This window comes from Corapipo altera, unplaced genomic scaffold (genome assembly GCF_003945725.1).
Source record: "Corapipo altera isolate COAL_440 unplaced genomic scaffold, ASM394572v1 0, whole genome shotgun sequence".
In the NCBI taxonomy this organism is placed as follows: domain Eukaryota; kingdom Metazoa; phylum Chordata; class Aves; order Passeriformes; family Pipridae; genus Corapipo; species Corapipo altera.
Genome location: NW_020884872.1, coordinates 7,098,857 through 7,119,181, shown reverse-complemented (window position 1 = coordinate 7,119,181; position 20,325 = coordinate 7,098,857). Strand labels below are relative to the sequence as shown.

At 39.6% G+C, this 20,325-nt stretch overlaps 1 protein-coding gene across 5 annotated transcripts in view; it reads left to right on the top strand.

Annotated features, from left to right (window-relative positions):
* The window catches only part of USP9X (ubiquitin specific peptidase 9 X-linked), a 101,259-nt gene that overhangs the window by 10,665 nt on the left and 70,269 nt on the right, over positions 1-20,325 (top strand). For all 5 annotated transcript variants that reach the window (XM_027636129.1, XM_027636122.1, XM_027636113.1 and 2 more), the window contains exons 2-4: positions 14,462-14,715; positions 18,473-18,618; positions 18,920-18,999. In XM_027636129.1, coding sequence (XP_027491930.1) covers positions 14,620-14,715; positions 18,473-18,618; positions 18,920-18,999 — 322 coding nt within the window. In that variant the 5' untranslated portion in view covers positions 14,462-14,619. The remainder of the gene's footprint in view (positions 1-14,461; positions 14,716-18,472; positions 18,619-18,919; positions 19,000-20,325) is intronic.

The window sequence follows — 20,325 nt, the reverse complement described above, 5'->3', positions numbered from 1 at the left end:
TAATGTATGTGAACCCTGGTTCTGTCATATGTACTAACTATGATTATCCACATTCTGTTTCCTTCCCTTTCCCTCCTCTTTCGGGGTGTATTCCATGATAGATTTGCACTGATGCTGAAGGAGTTGGTTCCTGTCCATGGTTATATATATGTTCTTCCTGTTTCTTGTGCCATTTTTAGTGTTCACAGGGCATGTGATGCAGCTGAAAACTAAAATGATTTTTGTTCCTTTCCTCCAGTTACCTTTCAGCCAGCCTGGCTTCTTGATCTGGCTGGAGATGTGGTGATGCAAGGGCTCATTCCATAGTGGTGGTTAGGATGGAAGCAAGCAGGATCACCTTCCTTCCCTTCTCCTCACATGGAGACATCCCTGGTTTCAAATGGACTGTGTACCTGCAGCTAAGGCTTGTCCACATGCAGAAATACAATGAAACTCCTTTTCTAAAATGAAACTCTCTTTCTAAAGTTTATCAAGATATAATGCTGTTAGTGGGGAATGAGATTGCTGTTTCTCACCGAGATGGAAGTGGCAGAGATCCAGGTACACGCTGTGGTGGCAAAACTACCTTAGCAGAGCTCTGTCACTGTCACTTGGTGCTAGTGGTTTAAGCACTGTCTCTGAGGAGAGCAATTAAAACGTTCCTCCTGTCTCTTTTGGCCCTTTGGTGGGATCTTTACAGTGTGTTTTGTGACTGAAGGGAGGGCTCTTTAGCAGGGGAGTTTATGGGATTTGCAGATAACCATTTTCAGTTCAGGGAGAGCAGCAGCAATGTGTGTTTTGGATTTTCTATTTTGTGTGTGGTGGGTTGACTATTTTTTTTTTCTGTTTTTTACACAGAGCTGCAACAGAGTTTTTAAACCCATCCTCAGTTCTTAGGATGTGGTAGTAGTTGATCATTACCTCCTGCATTTCTCAGTAAAGAAGGTTGTGGCATGCCTTTTGATGGGTTTTATGGCTACAAGAATATTATGTTTCTGGGACAATGGAGTCACATTTTGCATTGGTGAGGGAGTGGGTACAGTGGAAGTAATTCTGTTTCTAACCCTGCTTTGTTCTAAATGTACTTTTTAGGGGGTTCCTTATTAGTTCCTGTCCAACCTCCTCCCTGTTTACCTTTCTGCATTCACATGAAGCTGCAGCCTTCCTTGTGTTGGCAGGAGGAGCATGAAGAGACAAAATTACTGTTCTGTTGCAACTTCTTATTTCTCTGTAGAGAGCCTGGATTTTTATGGGGAGTTGTTACACAAATTCTCCCTATCTATCAGATGGGTAGTGTTCAGTGATTTCTTGAGCATTCAGACTGCTTAGGCAGGTGGTTTGTGTGAATCTGGTTGGAATGGAGGAGCATGTTTAGGGCAGACAATAATAAAAAAATGAGCTATCACTTTATAACACCTCTAGGGAGCTTGTGCAAGCTTGACTTTTCAGACCAAGTATCTTCTGACTGAAATTCTTATAAGGCAACAGGAAATGGCAAAATGTTTACATGCAGTGAGCTGGCAGGGAACAGCACAGAAATTGCCAGGCTGAGCTGGGCAGTTGGTACGTTGAAAACTGGTTGGCTAAATTTGTTGAACAGTTATGAATAAGCTTATTGAAATGTGAATTTTAATGCTGTTGTCACTTTCTTCTGTTTTAGAGATATTTTACATTACTCTTGCTGATGATGATGGTAGAGTTTGAATCCCTGTGCTTTGTTTGTGCTGATCAAACATCATGTGAAAAGCAGAGTTTAAAAAAAAAAAAGTGAAATTAGTGCTAGTACAGTAATGGGAATGCTTAGATTATTACACACATTTCAAAATATCTAGATATTTCAGTTATTTTTGTCATGTTTCAAAAATGTGAACTACTTCCAACTAAATATCAGTGTTAGATGCTGTATCCTGTAATTATTTGCAGTTAACAGAGCAATAAGTTGTGTTGATTTTGTACTTGGAGGGGAAAATTCTGTGATGTATTGATAATGTCCCAGGGTACCAGAGGTAAAGACTTATAATAATAAATTAAATAATTTTCTTCAGTGTAGTGTTTTAACATAGTTTAGAGAAGGCATTAAATTCTCCACAGGAGAATTCAAGGAACCAGAAGGGCTGGAGTTTTTCAGGCCAGCTTTAAATTTCACTTTTCTTACAGAGTCTTTTACAGTGTGATTGCAGTGGTGGTGTTGGGTGCTGCTCACTATGTGAGACATCAGGTGCTGTGCAAGAACATGATCTAGGAAAGAAAAGGGCACAAATAACAAGTAAAAATAACATTGGAGTAATATCCGTAATTCAGTGGCCGAAAGACTTTAGCCAACGTTTCAAGTATTTATCGTGCTGAGTTTTGCAGAGCCTGAAGTGCAGTATACTGTAAATAATTTCATCTTTTAAAGCCACAAGTAGAGTGAACCTGGAAGATCCCATTACCTTTCCCTTCAGGTGCTTTGGAAAGAGTGAAGGCAGCAAAAGCCACTCAGCACCTCCCACTGGCCTGGTATTGTTGGGACCTCATCAGAAATTACAGAAGCCACGATGTGTTTGTGTCTCTCAGGGGGGAGCAGAGGTCAGGGATATAAGTGATGGTTTGGACATTGGGATGGTTGGGTGGGCTCCTCCAAGGATGGAATGTTGAAGTGTTATTTCCTTTTTCACTCTGTTCCATAGGAAGAATTAATGTTGTTAACAACATTTAATTGCTCCACTACAGCAGATCAAAGGGAGTGCTTTGTTTTAAACTTTTCTAGTTAAGTTTTTTATATTTTTGTCTGCAGTTAATATCTGTAATCCTGAGGCGGTTGGATTAGATGATTATTGGAGGTCCCTTGCAGCTGAAAAAAATAATTCCATTCTTAAATAGTCCTATAATTGGAGGAGGAAATAGATAGTTCATGATTTTAACTTCATCAATCTTGCCAACAAAACTGTGGTTTAAAAAGTCTGAGATTTCTTTGAGCCCTGCAGCAAAAGAAGAAACAACTCTTAAGGAAGTTTCAGAGGTTTTTCCTCTGTTTATCTGCTAGATCTAGGGGATAAAAGCTCTTAGCAATTACTAAGAGTTTGAGGGTTTACTCACAAAAAGAAGTGAGATACTATGGGGACACTTTCTGGAATTCACAAAACTCCTGTTCTTCTCTATTTAACCATAGGACCCAATTTAGAGAGAAATCATAGAATCTGACACAGCCTGAAATAACAAAACCTTCCTGCACAAGTTGCAGAACAGGAGTTCAGGATGTGTATGAATGGCTTCACCAGTACCCTCACAATATTCAATACAAACCCCAAAGCTTTTGTGAAGTTAAAAACCGGGATTTAATAATGAAAGAAGAAAGGAGCCTCCATTCCTGAAGGTGGAATCAAAGGAACTTCTGGAGTGGTTAAGAAATTGGAGTTTGCATTTTGGAAGAAAAATCTGTGTAGATGCATCAACGTTTTGTTTAATTTTTCAGCCCAGATGTGAATATTGCAGACCTGTGGCAAATCTGAATAAAATGGAAAAAAAGCCCCCCACATTCTTTGCTGTTACATATGGAATGTTCTAACACAAAATCAAGTTGGCTTAAGCTACTGCAAAGCGTAGTATTGATGACATTCCTCTCAAAGATGAAACAAAAGTCAGTGGCAGCTTTTTACAAATAAGATTTTGGTCCTTGTTTTTGTTGACTGTAGTATTTCAGAAATGGATACTGCTCGACAGAAAACCATAAATGTTCTTAGGTTATTGGAACTGTGTAAAAGGTTACATGGTAACAGGATCAGATTTTGTTTTAACATTACCTTGTAAGACCTTCTATACTTCTTGGGTTGTATAAGCTGATTTTCTTTCTGAGTTCTTGCTTTCAAGAAAACTGGACTTTGGTGAAAATGGTGTTTGCTGCTCTTTATCTCTGATTGAACTCCTTTTAAGAGCCTATGATGCAGTACTTTTTTTGGCTTTGTGTTTTAATGCAGGAGAACTCATCACTGTTCTTTCCTGTGCAGAACTGGTAGTAATTTTTTTGCACCCTGCAGGAATGATTTTGTTTCAAACCTAGAAAAGCTAGACCTTCCTTCCTATTTAGTTCTGTATTTTATATCTAATGTTTGCTTGAGTTTCCAACACAAAACCATAACAATGTCACAGGACTCAGTTTCTCATATGTTAGAAGATAGAATTTCTTACCCCTGTGAGTGGGAGAATTGCAATGGATGGAAATACTACTTCATTGTTACCCAGTGTTCTGGGAATGCATTCAGCATCCTCCCTTCTCCGTTGGTATGAAGAACACTGTTACTGAATGTGTTGCTCTTTATTATTTGTGCTTCAAGAGTTATGTTTAAATGTGGTTTCTGTGTATGTACATTACTTCTAATTGAAAATGTAGCTATATATAGGTGATAGTGGTATCAGCTGCTCTTCTTAGCTCTGTGTGCTAATTCAAGCAGTCAAGAACTGTTTTCCTGCATGACTGGCTAAAGATCCACAAAACACATTTTAGATGTATTGGTTCTGTTCTTGAAGTCTTCAGCTTAAAAGCTCTTGGCATGAAATAATGCCTTGTTGTATTTATAGCTGGGGGCTTCAGAACCAAGGAGGAGATCTTGTCTCATCTGCAGAAAATAGGGTTCCTCTTCTCAAAAGTTGGAGGAAAAGTCAGGTCCTCCCTGCTTTTCCTGATTCTGTGTGTGTGCCTGATGGGCAGTTACTGTGTTTTTGAAAAGAAAATGCCAGTTACAAGTACAGTTTGTATAGTATTTGCCTGCTGGTTCTTTTTCTTCTTCAATAGGCCTGAAAGTCAAAGAGAGTAGAAATACTGCTCTTAAAAGGACATCCTTATTTCTTTTCTTATTTCCCAGAACAGTTGGCTGCCTCGGAAGTGGATCATCTCTGCTGTTCTGTCCTGTGGCTAGACTTGTAATGGGCTCACATATTTGAGTCATCACATTGCACTCTCATCTCACTGGGGCAGTTAATTGGGGTAACTTTTCAGCTGCATCTTTTTTTTTCTAGATGTAAAAGGCTGTAATTCACAAACTTCTTACCAGTTCTGCAATCAGAATTGTGTGATTCTGTAAAAAACACAATAGTCTTGAGATTTATTCTTGCTATTGTGGTGTTTGTGTGTAGTTGCTTTTCTACAGTAGCCACGCTCTGGTCATGTTCTCCAATATGTACAAAATTTTCTGTAAGTCCTTTTGTTTTGGGAGTGACCTGACACTTGCCTGTGTTAGTGCACATTTTATTGTTCCAGGCTTACCAGATCCATTACTCTGTGATGTGGTCACATTGTTTATCGCTGCATTCGTTTGGGTGCCATGTGCAAGATTTATTAGTAATTTTACTATTAATTGCTTATGTCTTAGTCATTGGTAATACTGAATAGTATGGAATTGACAATTGAGAGATGAAGTGTTTGGCTAGGAATGTTGTCCTTGGTTGTTAAAATCATGTTAATAATTCCGTTTTCACTCAGTAGAGATTAATTTTTTTTAACCTCTTTTTTCCTCCTGTGAATTTAGTCAGACAAGTACAGAAATTCAGGTGGTCTCTAACATCTTTCACATTAATGATAAAGGAAAGTATTAAATTGATCCTACTAGACTGCAGGAAGTTGCATTAGTGGTTATGAGATTCACTAAGTGGGTTTATGTTCAGAGATGGCTGTTTGATTTCTTTTCTTCATTCCCCTTCTCTTCCCCCTGTTCCTTTTTATGCTGTTTTGGACTATATCCCCTTTTTCAAGATCTTTTACGAGTCTAGTGAGCAGATTTCTCTGGATTCTTGATCATATTATAAAACTCTTTGAGTGCAGCTTATCAGGGTTTTCTAATTTAAAAATAATGAATATAAATTTTAATATATTACATTGTAATTATTAGAAACTGAGTTTTTTGTTATAACTGATGTATTTTTTTGTGTTTAAATTCAGAGCAGAGATATTACTTAATACCATGGCAGAAGAGACTGTGATGTTTAATGTTTGTTTAATGTTATATGGTGGTTGCTAGGATTTAAAAAATATATTAATTACGATCTATAATCATATGTGTGTACTAGGAAATACATATTAGCTAAAGAAAAAGGATAATCAATTAGGATAAATTTGGAGACCATGTATTAAATGAATTGCATAAAAAATGACATCATTCTGTTTTGTTAGTACACTGCAGTAAGTTTATCCAAAATTAGATTTTGTTTTAAGTGCAAGAAAAACTGAGGTGCTGTTTTCTATCTGCATTAGCATATGAACTTGTATGTTCTCCTGTAACAGCTTTTAAGACTCATTCCATTGGGAAGCTGAACCTGTTGAACTGTCCAGTTGTTTTCTGAACCACTGCCAGATACTGTTATAATAAAAACAAAAGCTTTCAGTGCCAGTACAGGAATATAGTTTGTCTGTCTGCTCTTATGGATCATATTAATTGGCAAGAGTGGTTGGCTTCCTTGTCTGCATTCTCATCCAGAGAAAACATGGAGATGACCACTACTGAGTAAAGTTGGGTGTCTGGTCTGTTGTTTTTTTCAGGCTTTGTAATCCATCCCACTGTGCAGATTCCCAAAGTTTTTCATTCCTACTAGGAAGCCACTGATACCTCAATGCTCAGAAATTTTTAAACTTCTACTGTTTCCTAGCACTTTGTGGTAAAAATTCGTGTTTTGTTGAGAAAGGTCTTTATTGCTGAAGCGAAATTAAGGCTGTATTTTTTTGCTATTGTAATACTGAGAATGTATTGTGATTTTTCCCTTTGGCTTTTGTGGATCCAGTAATAATGTTCTTTGGAGAAAAAAGGCAGAGCAGTCAAGTTGAATGTAAAGTAACATTCAACAGTTAATTATCCCTTTTTGAAATTAAGTAAGATTAAATCTGTTTTAAAAAGTGTAATAGCATAATATATTGCAATTATTAGCATTCGGATGAATGCTTCAGGGAACAAACAGGATTCTTGGTGTTTTGGACAGTGAACTTTGCTCTACAGCTTGGAGGGGTGTAGCTATCACATCCATCTTAGAATTGGGTGAACAGTTTGAAGTACTTGATATGGCCATGACCAAACTAGGACTTTAATAATCTGAAATAAGGGACCAAGAGCATTTAATCAGTCTTTGGTGCAAACTTTATTTTCTTGAAGTAGTGATAAGTAGATGTGATATAATAATAACTACTCCATAGATGATAATTATCAACTGCAAACGTGTACATTCCTTTTCATCCAGAACATTACTTAAATGTAGACATTAAGCCATGATTTGTCCTTGCCTATAGAGTTCTGCAGCTGCTTCTGAAGGACTGAGGCTGTGGTTGGACCTGCAGTCCAGTCAACTCAATCCTAATTGGCTCTGTTGCCAAGAACACAGTTTTTGGGTTGCAGAAAGACAACCTCCTGCATAAATAAACTGCAGCATAATTGGGAAAAAGTGTAACATAACAGCACGAGATTGGGTTTGACTGAAACAAACGAACGTACTGAAGTTCTTTGATTTTTTTTTTAATGTTGTTTTAGTTTTGAAGTTGTTTCCTGTTTTAACTCGTTCTGTTAATACAAGGTAAAAGGAAGTCTTGCCTGTTTCTTTGCTTGTTAATTCGGTAGTCAAGAAAAGGGCTGCATAGTAAGTGAAAGTCAAACATTTTTTAAAATAGATTAGAACATCTTTTAAAATAGATTTTTGCATTTTCCAGCTTGAAGTGACTTGGTAAGTTTACTTTTCTTAGGTTATAGTGCATGCATTTACCAGTTTTTTTTATATTTACAAGGTTTCATTCTGTTCATGGAAAGTCTGCCTTGTTTTACCATCATGACCAAAATTTCCATCTCCCTATAAACCCCCACATTATTTAGCTACTCACCAGTACCTTGAATGTAGTTTCTTAACTGCTTGGAAATGTTTAAACCATTAATTTAAACAATAGAATTGTAGGGGCTGTAAGTTTTATGTCCCTCTTCCTTCTGTCACTTCTGAGATGTATTGAATGTCATTGAAGATGCATTTTCAAACCAGTTGAACCTGAAAACTCCTGAGAGTGAAGGAATGGTTGTCCTGGGTGAGAGGCACAGTCTTGCTCAGCACTCTGTCCACGGCAGCAGCCTGGGGTGTGCACCTATGGAAAAGCACTGCAGCAAAGGCACAGCTCCCTGGAGGGAACTCAGTTAATTGTCTTACCATTTCAAAAGGGTTTTAATGTGAGGCATTGACTTGGTGCTGTATCTTTGGCATTTGTCTCTGTTTACTGTCACGTGAGCAAAACACTTCTCCTTCAGAACAGGAACTGAAATTGGCTTTTTCTGTTTGGTAGCCAGAAGCCAAGTGTGTGATCTGAAGGCCTGTCCTCTTGTTACATTATCTGTGGAAAAGCTTCATGTACTTTTAAGTAACCAGTGGTGCACTGTCTGGCTGATAAACACCCTGAGAATTATTGGCAGATGAATGTTTTTTTGGAAAAAGACACTTGTTGCTGCTGTCCAATTCTCTTCTGGGCCTTCACTGATTATTGCCTTGAAGTAAGACAGTCCTTTGAGTTATAGAAAGGATTTCCTCTTTTATTCATTAAGTCTTTTGGGAGGTCCTTCCATGTGGAAACACCTCTCCTGTGAAGACAGGCTGAGAGGTTGGGGCTGTTCAACCTGGAGAAGAGAAGGCTCTGAAGAGACCTTGGAGCCCCTTCCAGTACCTAAAGGGAGGCTGGAAGAGAGCTGGAGAGGGACTTTTGCCAACAGCATGTAGTGACAGGACAAGAGGAATGGCTTTAAACTGAGAGTAGGTTTAGATCAGATATTAGGAAAAAAAATCTTTCCTGTGAGGGTGGTGAAGCACTGGAACAGGTTGCTCAGAGAAGCTGTGGCTGCCCCATTGCTGGAAATGTTCAAGGCCAGGTTGGGTCAAAGGAGCAACCTGGTCTAGTGGAAGGTGTCCCTGCCCATGGAAGGGGGGTTGGAACTGGATGATCACTGAGGTCCTTTCCAACCCAAACCATTCGATGATGCTGTGAAAGAAAAACTTAATACATTTTGAATACATCTGTTTTGTTGCCTTGACATGCAGAGTGAAATACTGTTGTCAGCCTTAACTTGAATGCTGTTAGATTTGATTAGAATTTCTTGGGCTTCAATTTTGGAAGATCAGTTTTGGAAATTCACTTTCTGTACTTTTACTGCTTGTTTAAATTCATATGAGTGCTGGGTGTGGGAGCATTTCTGGTGAAGTGTAGTTGGATGCTGTTAAGCAGATGTAGGTTAGCTAAGCTTAGTCTCAACCCTAAGCTTTGAAGTTAAAAAGAAAAAAAATCCTGAAGGAGCTGCAGTGTGTTTCAGGACAGTCCCCCTTTATTTTGTTATATGAGTTTGAGGGCAAATAGAATTACATGTTTGCATGGAAGTACTCAATGTTCCAGAAACTTAGGCTGCCAAGTGTCTTCATTTCAGATGTATGATGTGGAAGGATCACTGAAAAAGGTTACTGCAAGTAACCTGGTTTTCAGTTAGAATGGTTTTAGATCATAACAGTTACAGTTACTCAAAATCTGTCTTTTACTGTAAGACTAAGACAATTGTTGCTTTGAAATAATGTGTTGGAACCTGATGCAGCTGACTAAGTGTCATATATACTCACTTCTTTACTAGGAGAAGGAACCTTAAGTCATTTCTTTGTAATATATGCTATTCAAGATAACATTTTCTGATTGCTACTTATCAGGTATTTTTTAGACATTGAAAGTTAGACACTTCTTGCTGTACTGAATAGTAGCTTAATGACAAGTTTTTCATTAATCATTGAATGCATTTCAGTTTTAGTGCATGTCAGTGTTAATGAGCAAATTGCTGGGACCACCAGTTCTCTGTTCTGATTATATATATATAATTTCCTCCTTCCTGAAAGATACAAGACACAGAGAAGAAAGAAAATGGTAAATGTGTGGGGGTGTGTATAGATTGTAACTACTGAATTAGGTCAGTGTTACAGATTTGGGGGAGGTGTTTCTGGATGAGAAGGCGTTCTGGTTGGGATAAAGGAGTAGGGTAGAAGGTTAGATTCCCAACTCTAGAATTTTAGGCTAGAATCATGTCGTAATCCTTGTGGTGAGTCAGTACTTATTAAGATTTTAAGAAGGCAGTTCCTAGAATCCTGTATGAAACCAATCAGTGATACCTTTCACCCTAAAACTGTATTGCTGCCATTAAGCCTTTTTGCAGTACAGCACTTGTGGTGAAAAAGCACATCAGTGAGATCCTGGTTAGAGAGGAATGTCATTCTATAAATGAATAGTTGTGTGATTGTTAACAAGCTCTGTTGTTACATGGTGGGTAGACTTGTGTTCTGGCATTCACCATTACCACACAGCAAAGTAGATTTTTGTGGCATATGTCCTCACTTGTATGTAACCAGAGCACTTCAAATAAAAGCAGAGTAGGTCTGTGACCCTGGATAGGGCTTAGGGTAATGCTCATGAATAATAAAGTGCATTTTGAAGTCTGCCTCTGTCACCTGGCATTTGCTTTTTTCTGAGGCTCTATATTTTAAGTAACCAATCTAGGAGAAAGGCTGTAAGTATTGGGGTATTGCAGTTGTTTTTGAAGAGGAGACTTCGAGAAACTCAAATGAAAGCTGTTCTAGAAGTCAACTGTATTAGAAAATTATGTTTACTCTTTCATCATTATATGCTAAAATGCCATCCTTTCTGTTTGCTGTGACATGTTATCCTGTAACAGGATAATGTGCCCATATTTGCTTTGTACCTAGCACTTACCCAGGAACATAGGTCTGACCTTTTTTTATTTCTGGCTTTTGAAAAGGTGCTTGATTTCTCCCCAAAACAAAATTAACCTCTTCTGCCACACAGGCATGAGGTTGCTGGCTGTGGAAGCTGAGGTGAGGCTCACGTGTGCAGCTGTACTGGATGCTGGAGCCTGGAAGCACAGGTCCCTCCTGGAGGACAGTGCTGTGCCCAGTGTCTGCAGGCTGCTGGGGCTCTCTTGGAGTGCTGCTTGCACTGGGTGCTGCCTTCCAAGTGGGGAGTCAGAAGATCTGTAGTTGTCTTTTCCTGGTGTTATTAAAATTCCGAGGAGTCAGGTGAAGCAAAAACTGGCTTTCGCTTATAATTTATTGGTAAATCAGGGTGACACAAGGAGATGGCAAAAGCATAGCAAATGGGAATTTGCTCAGCTGGCAATCAAAAAGCAAATGTCAGTGGGATTCATTTGACTCAGCCTTCATAGCCTCGTACATGGCTTGATTAGCAATTGAGGAGTTAGTTTGTAATTTAACAGGTATCTGTCTCCATTTTGACCCTGTTTCAAAACATCTATTCAAAGCTTTGGGTAGAGGTGTTAATTTTTTTTTTAATGTGGCTTATCGTGCTGAATCCAAAATCAGGAATAGTAGAAATGAGATGTATATAAAAACTAATGCAGAGTATCCATTAGAATTCAGCTGGATGCAGGCAGTTTGAATTGTGTCTGTTGGGCTGTCTCTGTGCTTCAAACCAAGGTGTCACTGCATTGGTTTACATGTGTTTATACATTATCAAATTAATTATAAATAGGTGTGAAGGCTGTTCTTGAGCTGAGCCAAACTGTGCCTTGGTGTGTTGTAAATCCAAAAAATTGGAATTGAATGGTCTGAATTAAGTGATGGGAATTCAAAGTTAATTAATGGTTAATTAATTAATTAGTACTAGAGAGGTTAAAGCAGTAGCATGTTCTCTGTGGGCATGCAGTTTGATGTTTTCTCTGAAACATAAACAGTTAAATGAGTGACTGAAAACAGGACTGGTAAACTGCTGCCTTCTCCTACTGTTTAAAATGCATAAATTGGATTATGATTACACTTACAGAAGTATGTTTATATACTCTGTAATTAGAAGGAAAATACCTGAGCAAGGATATCCTTGCAATTTAGAATATGCAGATACTACAACAATCAATCAGATGATTTACTGGAGATGGAGTGTTTTTAGTTAGCTGCAGCATGAGTGGAAGTTACTTTTGTGTCTCTGAGGAGGGACAAGTGATGAACTCCTGAAGTTGGCCTTGTGTTATGCACATGACCAAGCCAAGTGAAATTCTGAGGAAACCCTGAAATACAGTTTTCTGGGAATATAATTTAAGTAATATACATGGAGAGTCATGATTAGACTCTTAAGCAAACAATCACTAAATAAGAGGAAGAAAATGATAGGTTAGTCCTTTATGTAAATGTTTTTACTAGTATCAACAAAAAATAAGGAAAATATACAGAACTTTGCTTTACTCTGTGAATTTGCATGATTTTGAATAAGTTGGATATTTCAGTAGTAGCTTTCATGTATTTCCTAGTTAAATTGTGTTACTTGCCTTGAGCAGAGTGGAATTTGCAAGAATGCTTTGCCCACACCCTTCAGTTGAGCACAGAGACAAATCTCAAGGTAAATCCACTCTAGTGTCAGTCAGTCTGACAGGAGAGCTGGAGTTTATCCTGGCTCCCTGGCTGGCATTGGGATGAATGCTCTCTGCCCTTGCAATGTACCACTCCAAGCAATTAAAGAAACTGGAAATAATCAGTCTTTGTAAGTTTTGTGGGGTTTTGTTGTTGTTTCCTTTGGTACTCTGAACCAGCTCAAGTCATGATAATTTAGCCCAAAGCATTAGAGTAAGAAAGGGATGAGATGGAGCAGCTTGCCCTTGGTGGAAGCAGCTGTGGAATGGCAGCAGTCCGTGGACACTTCTTCCTGCAGTTTAAACCAACCTAGACCAGGATTGGTGCTGAAATGAGCAATTTTCCCCTTTTCCTGTTCTTTGCTACCTCGCTCCTTGTGCCAGCACAAGTTTTCATGTGGTGGTGTTGTGAACCAGATCTGTTAAGGAAGAATGGTGGTGGTTAAAGGAGGTTTATTGTGGTGGTGGTGGTTGGCTTAGGGCTGCTGAAAGTGCAGTGTAAGTTGGCAGCAGTTTGATTTCACTGGTTTGTGCAAGTACCTCAAAGCCTCCATCAGGTAGTGCAGGGGAACTGACTGCATTGAACTGCAGTAGACTGCAGTGTGTGTGTGTATAGATATATGTGGCAGGAAACTTAGTCTTGCTAGTACTTTCTACCAAGTGATCTTTCTAAACCAGTAGAAAACAATTAAATACTCAGGAAGGCATTTTTTAAAAAGCTTCAATTATATGCCAAATACATTAATTTTAAAAGTTGTGTTTAAAAAATCATTTCTTCCTAAAGAAAATTTCAAGTTGGTAATGCATTTGTTCTGCACTTAGTAGTCTTACTAAGCCCTATGAATGTGAATTCTGAAGGTTAGAGTTGGATTACAGTTGAGTGTTTTCAAAGAGCACAGTTTTATTCAAAAGCGAACATTATTTTAGTGACCTTATTAGAGCTGTCTAAATTCGTTGGTGCTGTGAGTATTGGAGACTGGGCAGGGGAGGTACAGTGTGTTCAGTCAATTTTTATTGTATATGTAATGCCTTGTGAATTTGCACAGTTTAAGAAAGGATTTTTAAAGTGTCTTGGAGGAAGATAACAACTGAAAATTAACTTGAGACATCACAAAAAACCACTTATAAATATGCATAGTGTTACAACAGAATTTTTGCTGTTTGAATCAGGAGCTTAGCACTGCCAAATGCCTCTTGCTGAAAGCTTGTACAGCTCTTTCTACCACTTTACTTGGCTTTTTAACTTTCAGAGTACTGTTGTTGGTTTATGTGGTGCTTGGAAATCCGAGTTGCTCTGGGAAATTACATCTCATCTTCTACGAATTACACAATGCCTGGTGTTATAGGGTGAAATTGCTCTTATAACTTAATTCAGCTCCTTTTGTCTGTATATAATGCAATGAAGTTGAAACACATAACGAATATTGAACTCTTGCTATCATGATTACGAGTTCAACAAATCTGATGTCACAGTTTTCTTCACATAATCTGCTAAAGTGCTTGGTGGTGATATGGTGGGCTTTGCAAGGCCAGAGGACCCAGGCTTTGGTAGGCAGGTGCTGGAGAAAGGGAATACAGGTCAAATTCCCTGGGTGAATACCGATGTGCTAATGGAAGTTTGGCTGCAGGGTCTCAGTCTCAGCTGAGGCAGAATCAGTCTCTAACTCTCAGACATCTGCAGTTAAGCAGTGTCAGGAGAAAATATTGGAAAAGATGACAAATTTGGCTTTTTAGGCTGGTAACCAGGTCATTTCTACCTCAGACCTTGAGCAGCACCATGAATTCAAGTTGAGAATCTACTGTAGTGATTCAGGCACAACAGTCAGAGTAAACAGCTGCATTTTGGATGTGTGCCAGTTTCTCAGAGGTATAAAGGTGATTATCTGTGTAATTTTTACTCAGAACGTTAAAATCATGTTAAATATGTCAAATGTGATTTTGTCAGTTATATTCTATAAAAAGGAACACTAAATCTGAAATAGAAGATTCTCTATAACAGTGTATTTGTTTTCATAGTGTTCTCTTCCAAGTGTGGATTATGTTTATATGCATGTGTTAATATAGCATATTTCTTTTTTTTTCACCCACAGGTTATGCAATGGTCTCTGCAAGATGTCATGTTCTTGAGTTGGAGCTTTTTAAGGCAAGCATATGCTGGTACTTCAGCTTAACTAAGTGGACTATAATTTCTTCTCTCACATCAACTACATAAGCAGACAAAATTGCAAAGATCTGCCCTGTGTCGAGTATGACAGCCACGACTCGTGGCTCTCCGGTAGGAGGGAATGATAGCCAGGGCCAGGCTCCTGATGGACAGTCCCAGCCTCCCCTCCAGCAGAATCAGGTATGGTATTAACCATCAAGTTGTTTAAAAATAAAGGATTTTGCTCTTTAGAAATAACATTTCTGAATTATTTTAATTTGTGTATTCCTGGAGATGTCTAGTAAAGTTAGATATTTTTGTGTATGTGTCTGGAAGTACAAAACCATTTTGAGGGATGAAGGCAGTTCTACTGGCAAATTAGACACTGGGTTGCAAAAAATGCTCGCTTTCCAGACAGTGGCATAGGTCCTTCAAGCATATGTATTTTGGATAAGGAGCCTTCTTGGAATGATACCAGAAGCTTCCTCTGAACCACATTGTTGACTTACCTGCAACAGATTGGCAGAACTACTCCCTGTGAGTTCAGTTCATGCTCAGTTCTGCAAAAGCACTTTCTGGATACAAGAGCTTACATCCAGGTGTCAGCTCTTCCAGAGCAGCTGCATCCAGGTCTCCATTCATTGTACAAGACTTCCTGAACGGTTTTGTGTGTTTCAAAAGACAAGCAAAAGCTTTTATGTACTATATTATAGAGTGATGATTCTTTTTTGTTGAGGAAAAAAATGCCGGAAAAGGTGCTTTTAAACAGTGCAGCTAAAAGCGTTTAAAAGAAGAGAGACACTTTGTCACTTAATCCAGTATGAATATATCATTATTTTTTTAATACCATAAGGTTTAATGGTTGCTTCTTCCTGAGAATAAATTGTACTTTGCAATGTGTGTGGTGGGCTGACCCTGACTAGCAAGGAAGTCTCCACCCTGTCGCTCACTCCCTCTGCCTCAGTGGGATGGGGAAGAGAATCAGAAGGAAAAAGTGAGAAATTGTATGGGTTGAGATAAATGCAGTTTTATAAATGAAGGGGTGAAGGGGAAACAAGTGATACCAGTGCTGTCACTCACTACCAGCTGATGGAGGCCCATCTAATCCCCAAGCAACAGCTACCTCAGGGAAAAAACCCCTTTGTTTTATTGCCAAGCATGACATTACATGGTGTGGAGCACTTCTTTGGTCAGGTCAGGTCAGCTCTACCCACTGTGTCCCCTCCCAGCCTCTTGCCTTACTGCTGTGGGGGCCAAGTGAGAATGACAGGACAGTTAAGGTTGGAAGGGACCCCTGGTGTCATCTAAATCCAACCTCCCTGCTCAAGCAGCATCCCCTTCACTATGTTACTTGGGATTTTGAGCAGGCAGCTTTTGAGTGTCTCCAATCTGGGAGACTCTGTAACCTCTCTGGTCAGTCTTTTCCAGTGAATGGTCACCACACAGTAAAGAAGTTCTTCTTCATGTTCAGATGGAACTTCCTGTGTTTCCCTTTCTACCTGTTGCCTCTTGTCGTGTTGCTTGGCACCACGGAGAAGACCCTGGTTCCGTCTTCTTGGCACCCCCCACCTTTAGATATTTGCACACATTGATGTGTTCCCCTCTCAGTCGTCTCTTCTCCAGGCTGAACAGGCCAAGCTCTCTCAGCCTTTCCTCATTACTGAGACGCTCCAGTCCCTTAATTATCTTTATCATCCTCTGCTGGATCCACTCCAGGATCTCCATGTCTCTCTTGTGCTAAGGAGCCCAGAGCTGGACACAACACTCCAGGTGATCCTCACCAGAGTCGAGCAGAGGGGCAGGATCTGCTGGCAATGCTCTTCCTAATGCAGCCCAGGATCCCATTGGCCTTCTTGGTCCCCAGGACACACTGCTGGCTCTTGGACAGCTTGCTGTCCACCAGGACCCTCTAGTCCTTCTCCACAGAGCTGCTTTCTAACAGGTCAGCCCTCAGCCTGTCCTGGTACCTGGGGTTATTCTCCAACTGCAGGGCCCTGCACTTGCCTTTGTTGAATTTCAGAGAGTTCTTCTCTGCCCATCTCTCCAGCCTGTCGAGGCTCTTCTGAAGGGCTGCGCAGCCCTCTGGGGTATCGGCCACTCCTCCAGCTTTGTGTCATCAACAAACTTGCTGAGGAGACACCTCCCACTTCACCCGTCATTGATGAGTAAGTTAAACAGTCCTGGGCCCAGTATTGAACCTTGGGGGACACCACTACTGACAGGCCTCCAACTACACCCAGTCCCCTGGGATCTGCCATGTAGCAAGTCCTTGATCCACCGCAGTGTCCACTCATCCAGTCCACACTTCCTCATTTTCCTAGGAGGATATTGTGAGAGACAGTGTCAAAGCCTTGCTGAAGTCCAGGCAGACAATATCCACTGCTTTCCCCTCCTCCATCCACATACCTTTTCATCATAGAAGGCAATCAGGTTGTTAAAGCATGATTTACCTTAAGTGAATCCATGCTGACGACTCCTGATCACTTTCTTTTATCCATATGGACAGAGATAGCTTCCAGAATGAGCTGTTCCATCACCTCTTGGGAATTGAGGTGGTACTGGCTGGCTGGTAGTTCCCTGGGTCCTCCTTGCCCTTTTTGAAAACTGGAGTGATATTTACTTTCTTCCAGTCCTCGAGTACCTCTCCTGGTGGCCATGACCTTCCAAAGATAATCGTGAGTGGTTCACTGTGGTGTGTGCCAGTTCCCTCAGCACTTGGGGGTTCATCCCATCAGAGCACTTGGATTTGTGGATGTGAAGTTTAATTAAATGGTCTTTATCTAACCCAGTCTTCTCAACTAAGGTGGGAAAGTCTTCCTTCCTCCAGACCTCCTCCCTGATGTCCTGACTCGGGGATTCCCGAGGACTGGCCTTGGCTGTGAAAACTGAAGCAAAGAAGGCATTCAGTATCTCTGCCTTCTCTGTAACCTCTGTTGGCAAGGATTCCTGTTCCATTCAGTAGCAGGACCACATTTTCCTTAGTATTTATTTTGGTTTTGGTGTATTTGAAGAAGCCCTTCTTGTTATCCTTGACATCCTTAGCCAGATTTAATTCCAAACGGACCTCGGCCTTCCTCATTGCATTTCTGCATATTCCGACAACATCTCTATGTTCATCCTGGGTAGCCTTTCCCTGCTTCCATCCCACCTATCTCTTACCTGTGTCTGAGTTTTGACAGGAGTTAACGAGGAGAAACACAAGGCCTTGAATCTATGCCAGTGCTGTTCACCAACATACAAAACACTGATGTGTTTTCCGTGCTGTTTTGGTCACAAATCCAAAACCCAGCACTGTGGAAGGTGCTGTAAAGGAAATACACTCCGTGCCAGCCAGATGTGATACAACAGGTGGAAAATGTACTTGAGGTTTTGTCCTCCTAAATCTTGCCATTCTGATTTGAACCTTTATTATTGTCAGTTCATACTATTTGTATGTGTGAATAAATGACATCTGTAAAATACATTGTATTTTGCGTGGCCCATCAAAATGGACTTGACTTAGTCATGTTCTTGAAGGTTGGTTAGTAGACAGTTACAGTAGTAGGTCATTCATTTTTAGCAAACTTTTAAGAAAGTGTTTTTCATTATTATTTTCCTCTGTGCTGCTGCTCAAGGTTGTATTTCTGCCTAAAATAGTCATCTTTTCTGCAGAAGATTTGTACAAACTGGAACTTCTGTGTATTTATTTCACCTTCTAGATAGGTGGTCTGCTGAAAGTAGAAGTCTGTTAAAATATACCCCACTTTCCTCACTGGGAATTGTAGCTTATTTTTTAAACTATCAGCATAGAAAGCATATATAGCACATTTTATTCTCTATTTTTTGTTGGCAAATCTGAAATCGAAGGATATTATGTTGACATGTGCTTACTTCAAATGAATCTTTGAAACACAATATGAAGGAAAAATGCCAAAACAAGTGCAGGCAGTATTTAAAGTATTTTCCCTACCAATTTTAGACTTCTTCACCTGATTCTTCCAATGAGAACTCCCCAGCTACCCCACCTGATGAGCAGGGCCAAGCTGATGCTCCACCCCAGCTTGAAGATGAGGAGCCTGCATTTCCACACACAGACCTGGCAAAGTTGGATGACATGATCAACAGGTATTTTCACACTGTTGAAGATATTTTGCAGATATCTTGGTAGTGGAATCAGGATTTTTACATCTTTCTTTCACCAGATTTCTTGAAATATTTTTTTTTTGAGTTAAAGTTGTAAAGAGAAAGAGGCTCAAAGCAGAGTAGGATTTTGTTTGGGTTGGGTTTGTTTTTTTTTAGTGTAGTACTCATCAGGACTTTAAAATGTATATGCTTAACCTATATTAAAAGCATTACAAAAGGTCAAGGATTCTTGATTTTTCAGAAGCACAATTGAAATTTGGGTTGATTTTGTTTTTGGTTATAGGCCTCGATGGGTTGTACCTGTATTGCCGAAGGGGGAATTAGAAGTTCTTCTAGAAGCTGCTATTGACCTAAGTAAAAAAGGTAAGCTGAAAAGACAATTAATGATTATTGGACAAGTGTGTAAAGTCTTTCTTGATCTTTTGAAACCCTAGTGGAGGCTTAAAAATTCTTATTAAATTCAGTGTTTCTGTTAGCAACTCTTGCCCTGAAGATTGTGTTAGACTGCTATGCAAAACCTTCACAGATCAGAAATTTTAGGAAGCCATTAATGTAGTTAGAAATTAGGTGCCTTAGCATGAGTAGGAAAGTTGAATAAGCTCATAGACCTAAAAATCCTGTCATTCCTGTCATACCTGTTTTCTGTTTTCACTTTGATATCAGACTTAGTGGGTTTGGTCTTTATAACAGATACTGAAACTCAAAGAAATCTGGTTGTCTTTTTTTTTTAATATAAGTTACTTGTCTAACTTTTAAGTATCCTGCTGTAATTTTTTGTTCAAATTTGGCACGCACTTACGTTTGAGAATGTTAGAGAAAATTTAGAATTTTAAGCAGCATGGCTTAAGGCTAGTAGTCCCACCAGTGCTTGTTGTGTCTGATTTGGAAGTAGGAGGGCTCCATATCAGGACTGTGGATGTGTTTGCCAAATTGTACAAGTCAGATTGACAAGTTCTTCATGTGTTCTGGAAAGTTCTGTCCTCCTGGGAAGTGGGTTTGGTCTCCTATTCCAGTTAGTGTTTGTTACCCCAGTGCTTGAGTAATACTGAAAGTAGATCAAAATAATTTTTTAGGTTATCTGCACTTACCATCTAGTTGTGTCTCAAATATAGTGTCATGCAAAGTGTCTGTTCCTACTTTCACATGCTGCTGGCCCAGGATGACTTCATTTCCATGTTAATAAAAGTTAAACAATTTTAAGACGGAAAAACTGTTTGTGGTCATGATATTCTGGGTTATTTTGATTGTTAAGCCTTTCTTACTTTGGAGCAGTCTCTGGAGAAACAAAAGTTAGGGTGCATCTTTATGATCCAGCATAGGATGATGACATTGTTGCTGATTTATCAGCCGTAGTTGTGCTTGTCATCGGTGGCTTTATGTGTAGCTGGGTCTGGCAGGAGTCCTGAGGCGAGTGTAGGATGTTCAAGTGATCACATCTGTTCAGGAGCAAAAGAAATGCCAGCTTACCGAAAGAAAACGCAGCCACCTTTGTGTCTGGGTTGTTGGAACAGTGCAATAAAGAGAAATTCTCTGCTTGTGATTTGCGGGAGAGGAGATGTGTGTTCTGCCAGCTGTTAAGTCATCTTTAAAAAAACAGAAATCAAACCCAAAAAACTGTCAATGCAATGAAGTAATAAGAGCAGAATGACAGTTTTAGCTACTCCTAACATCAACTTACTTCCTCAAAGC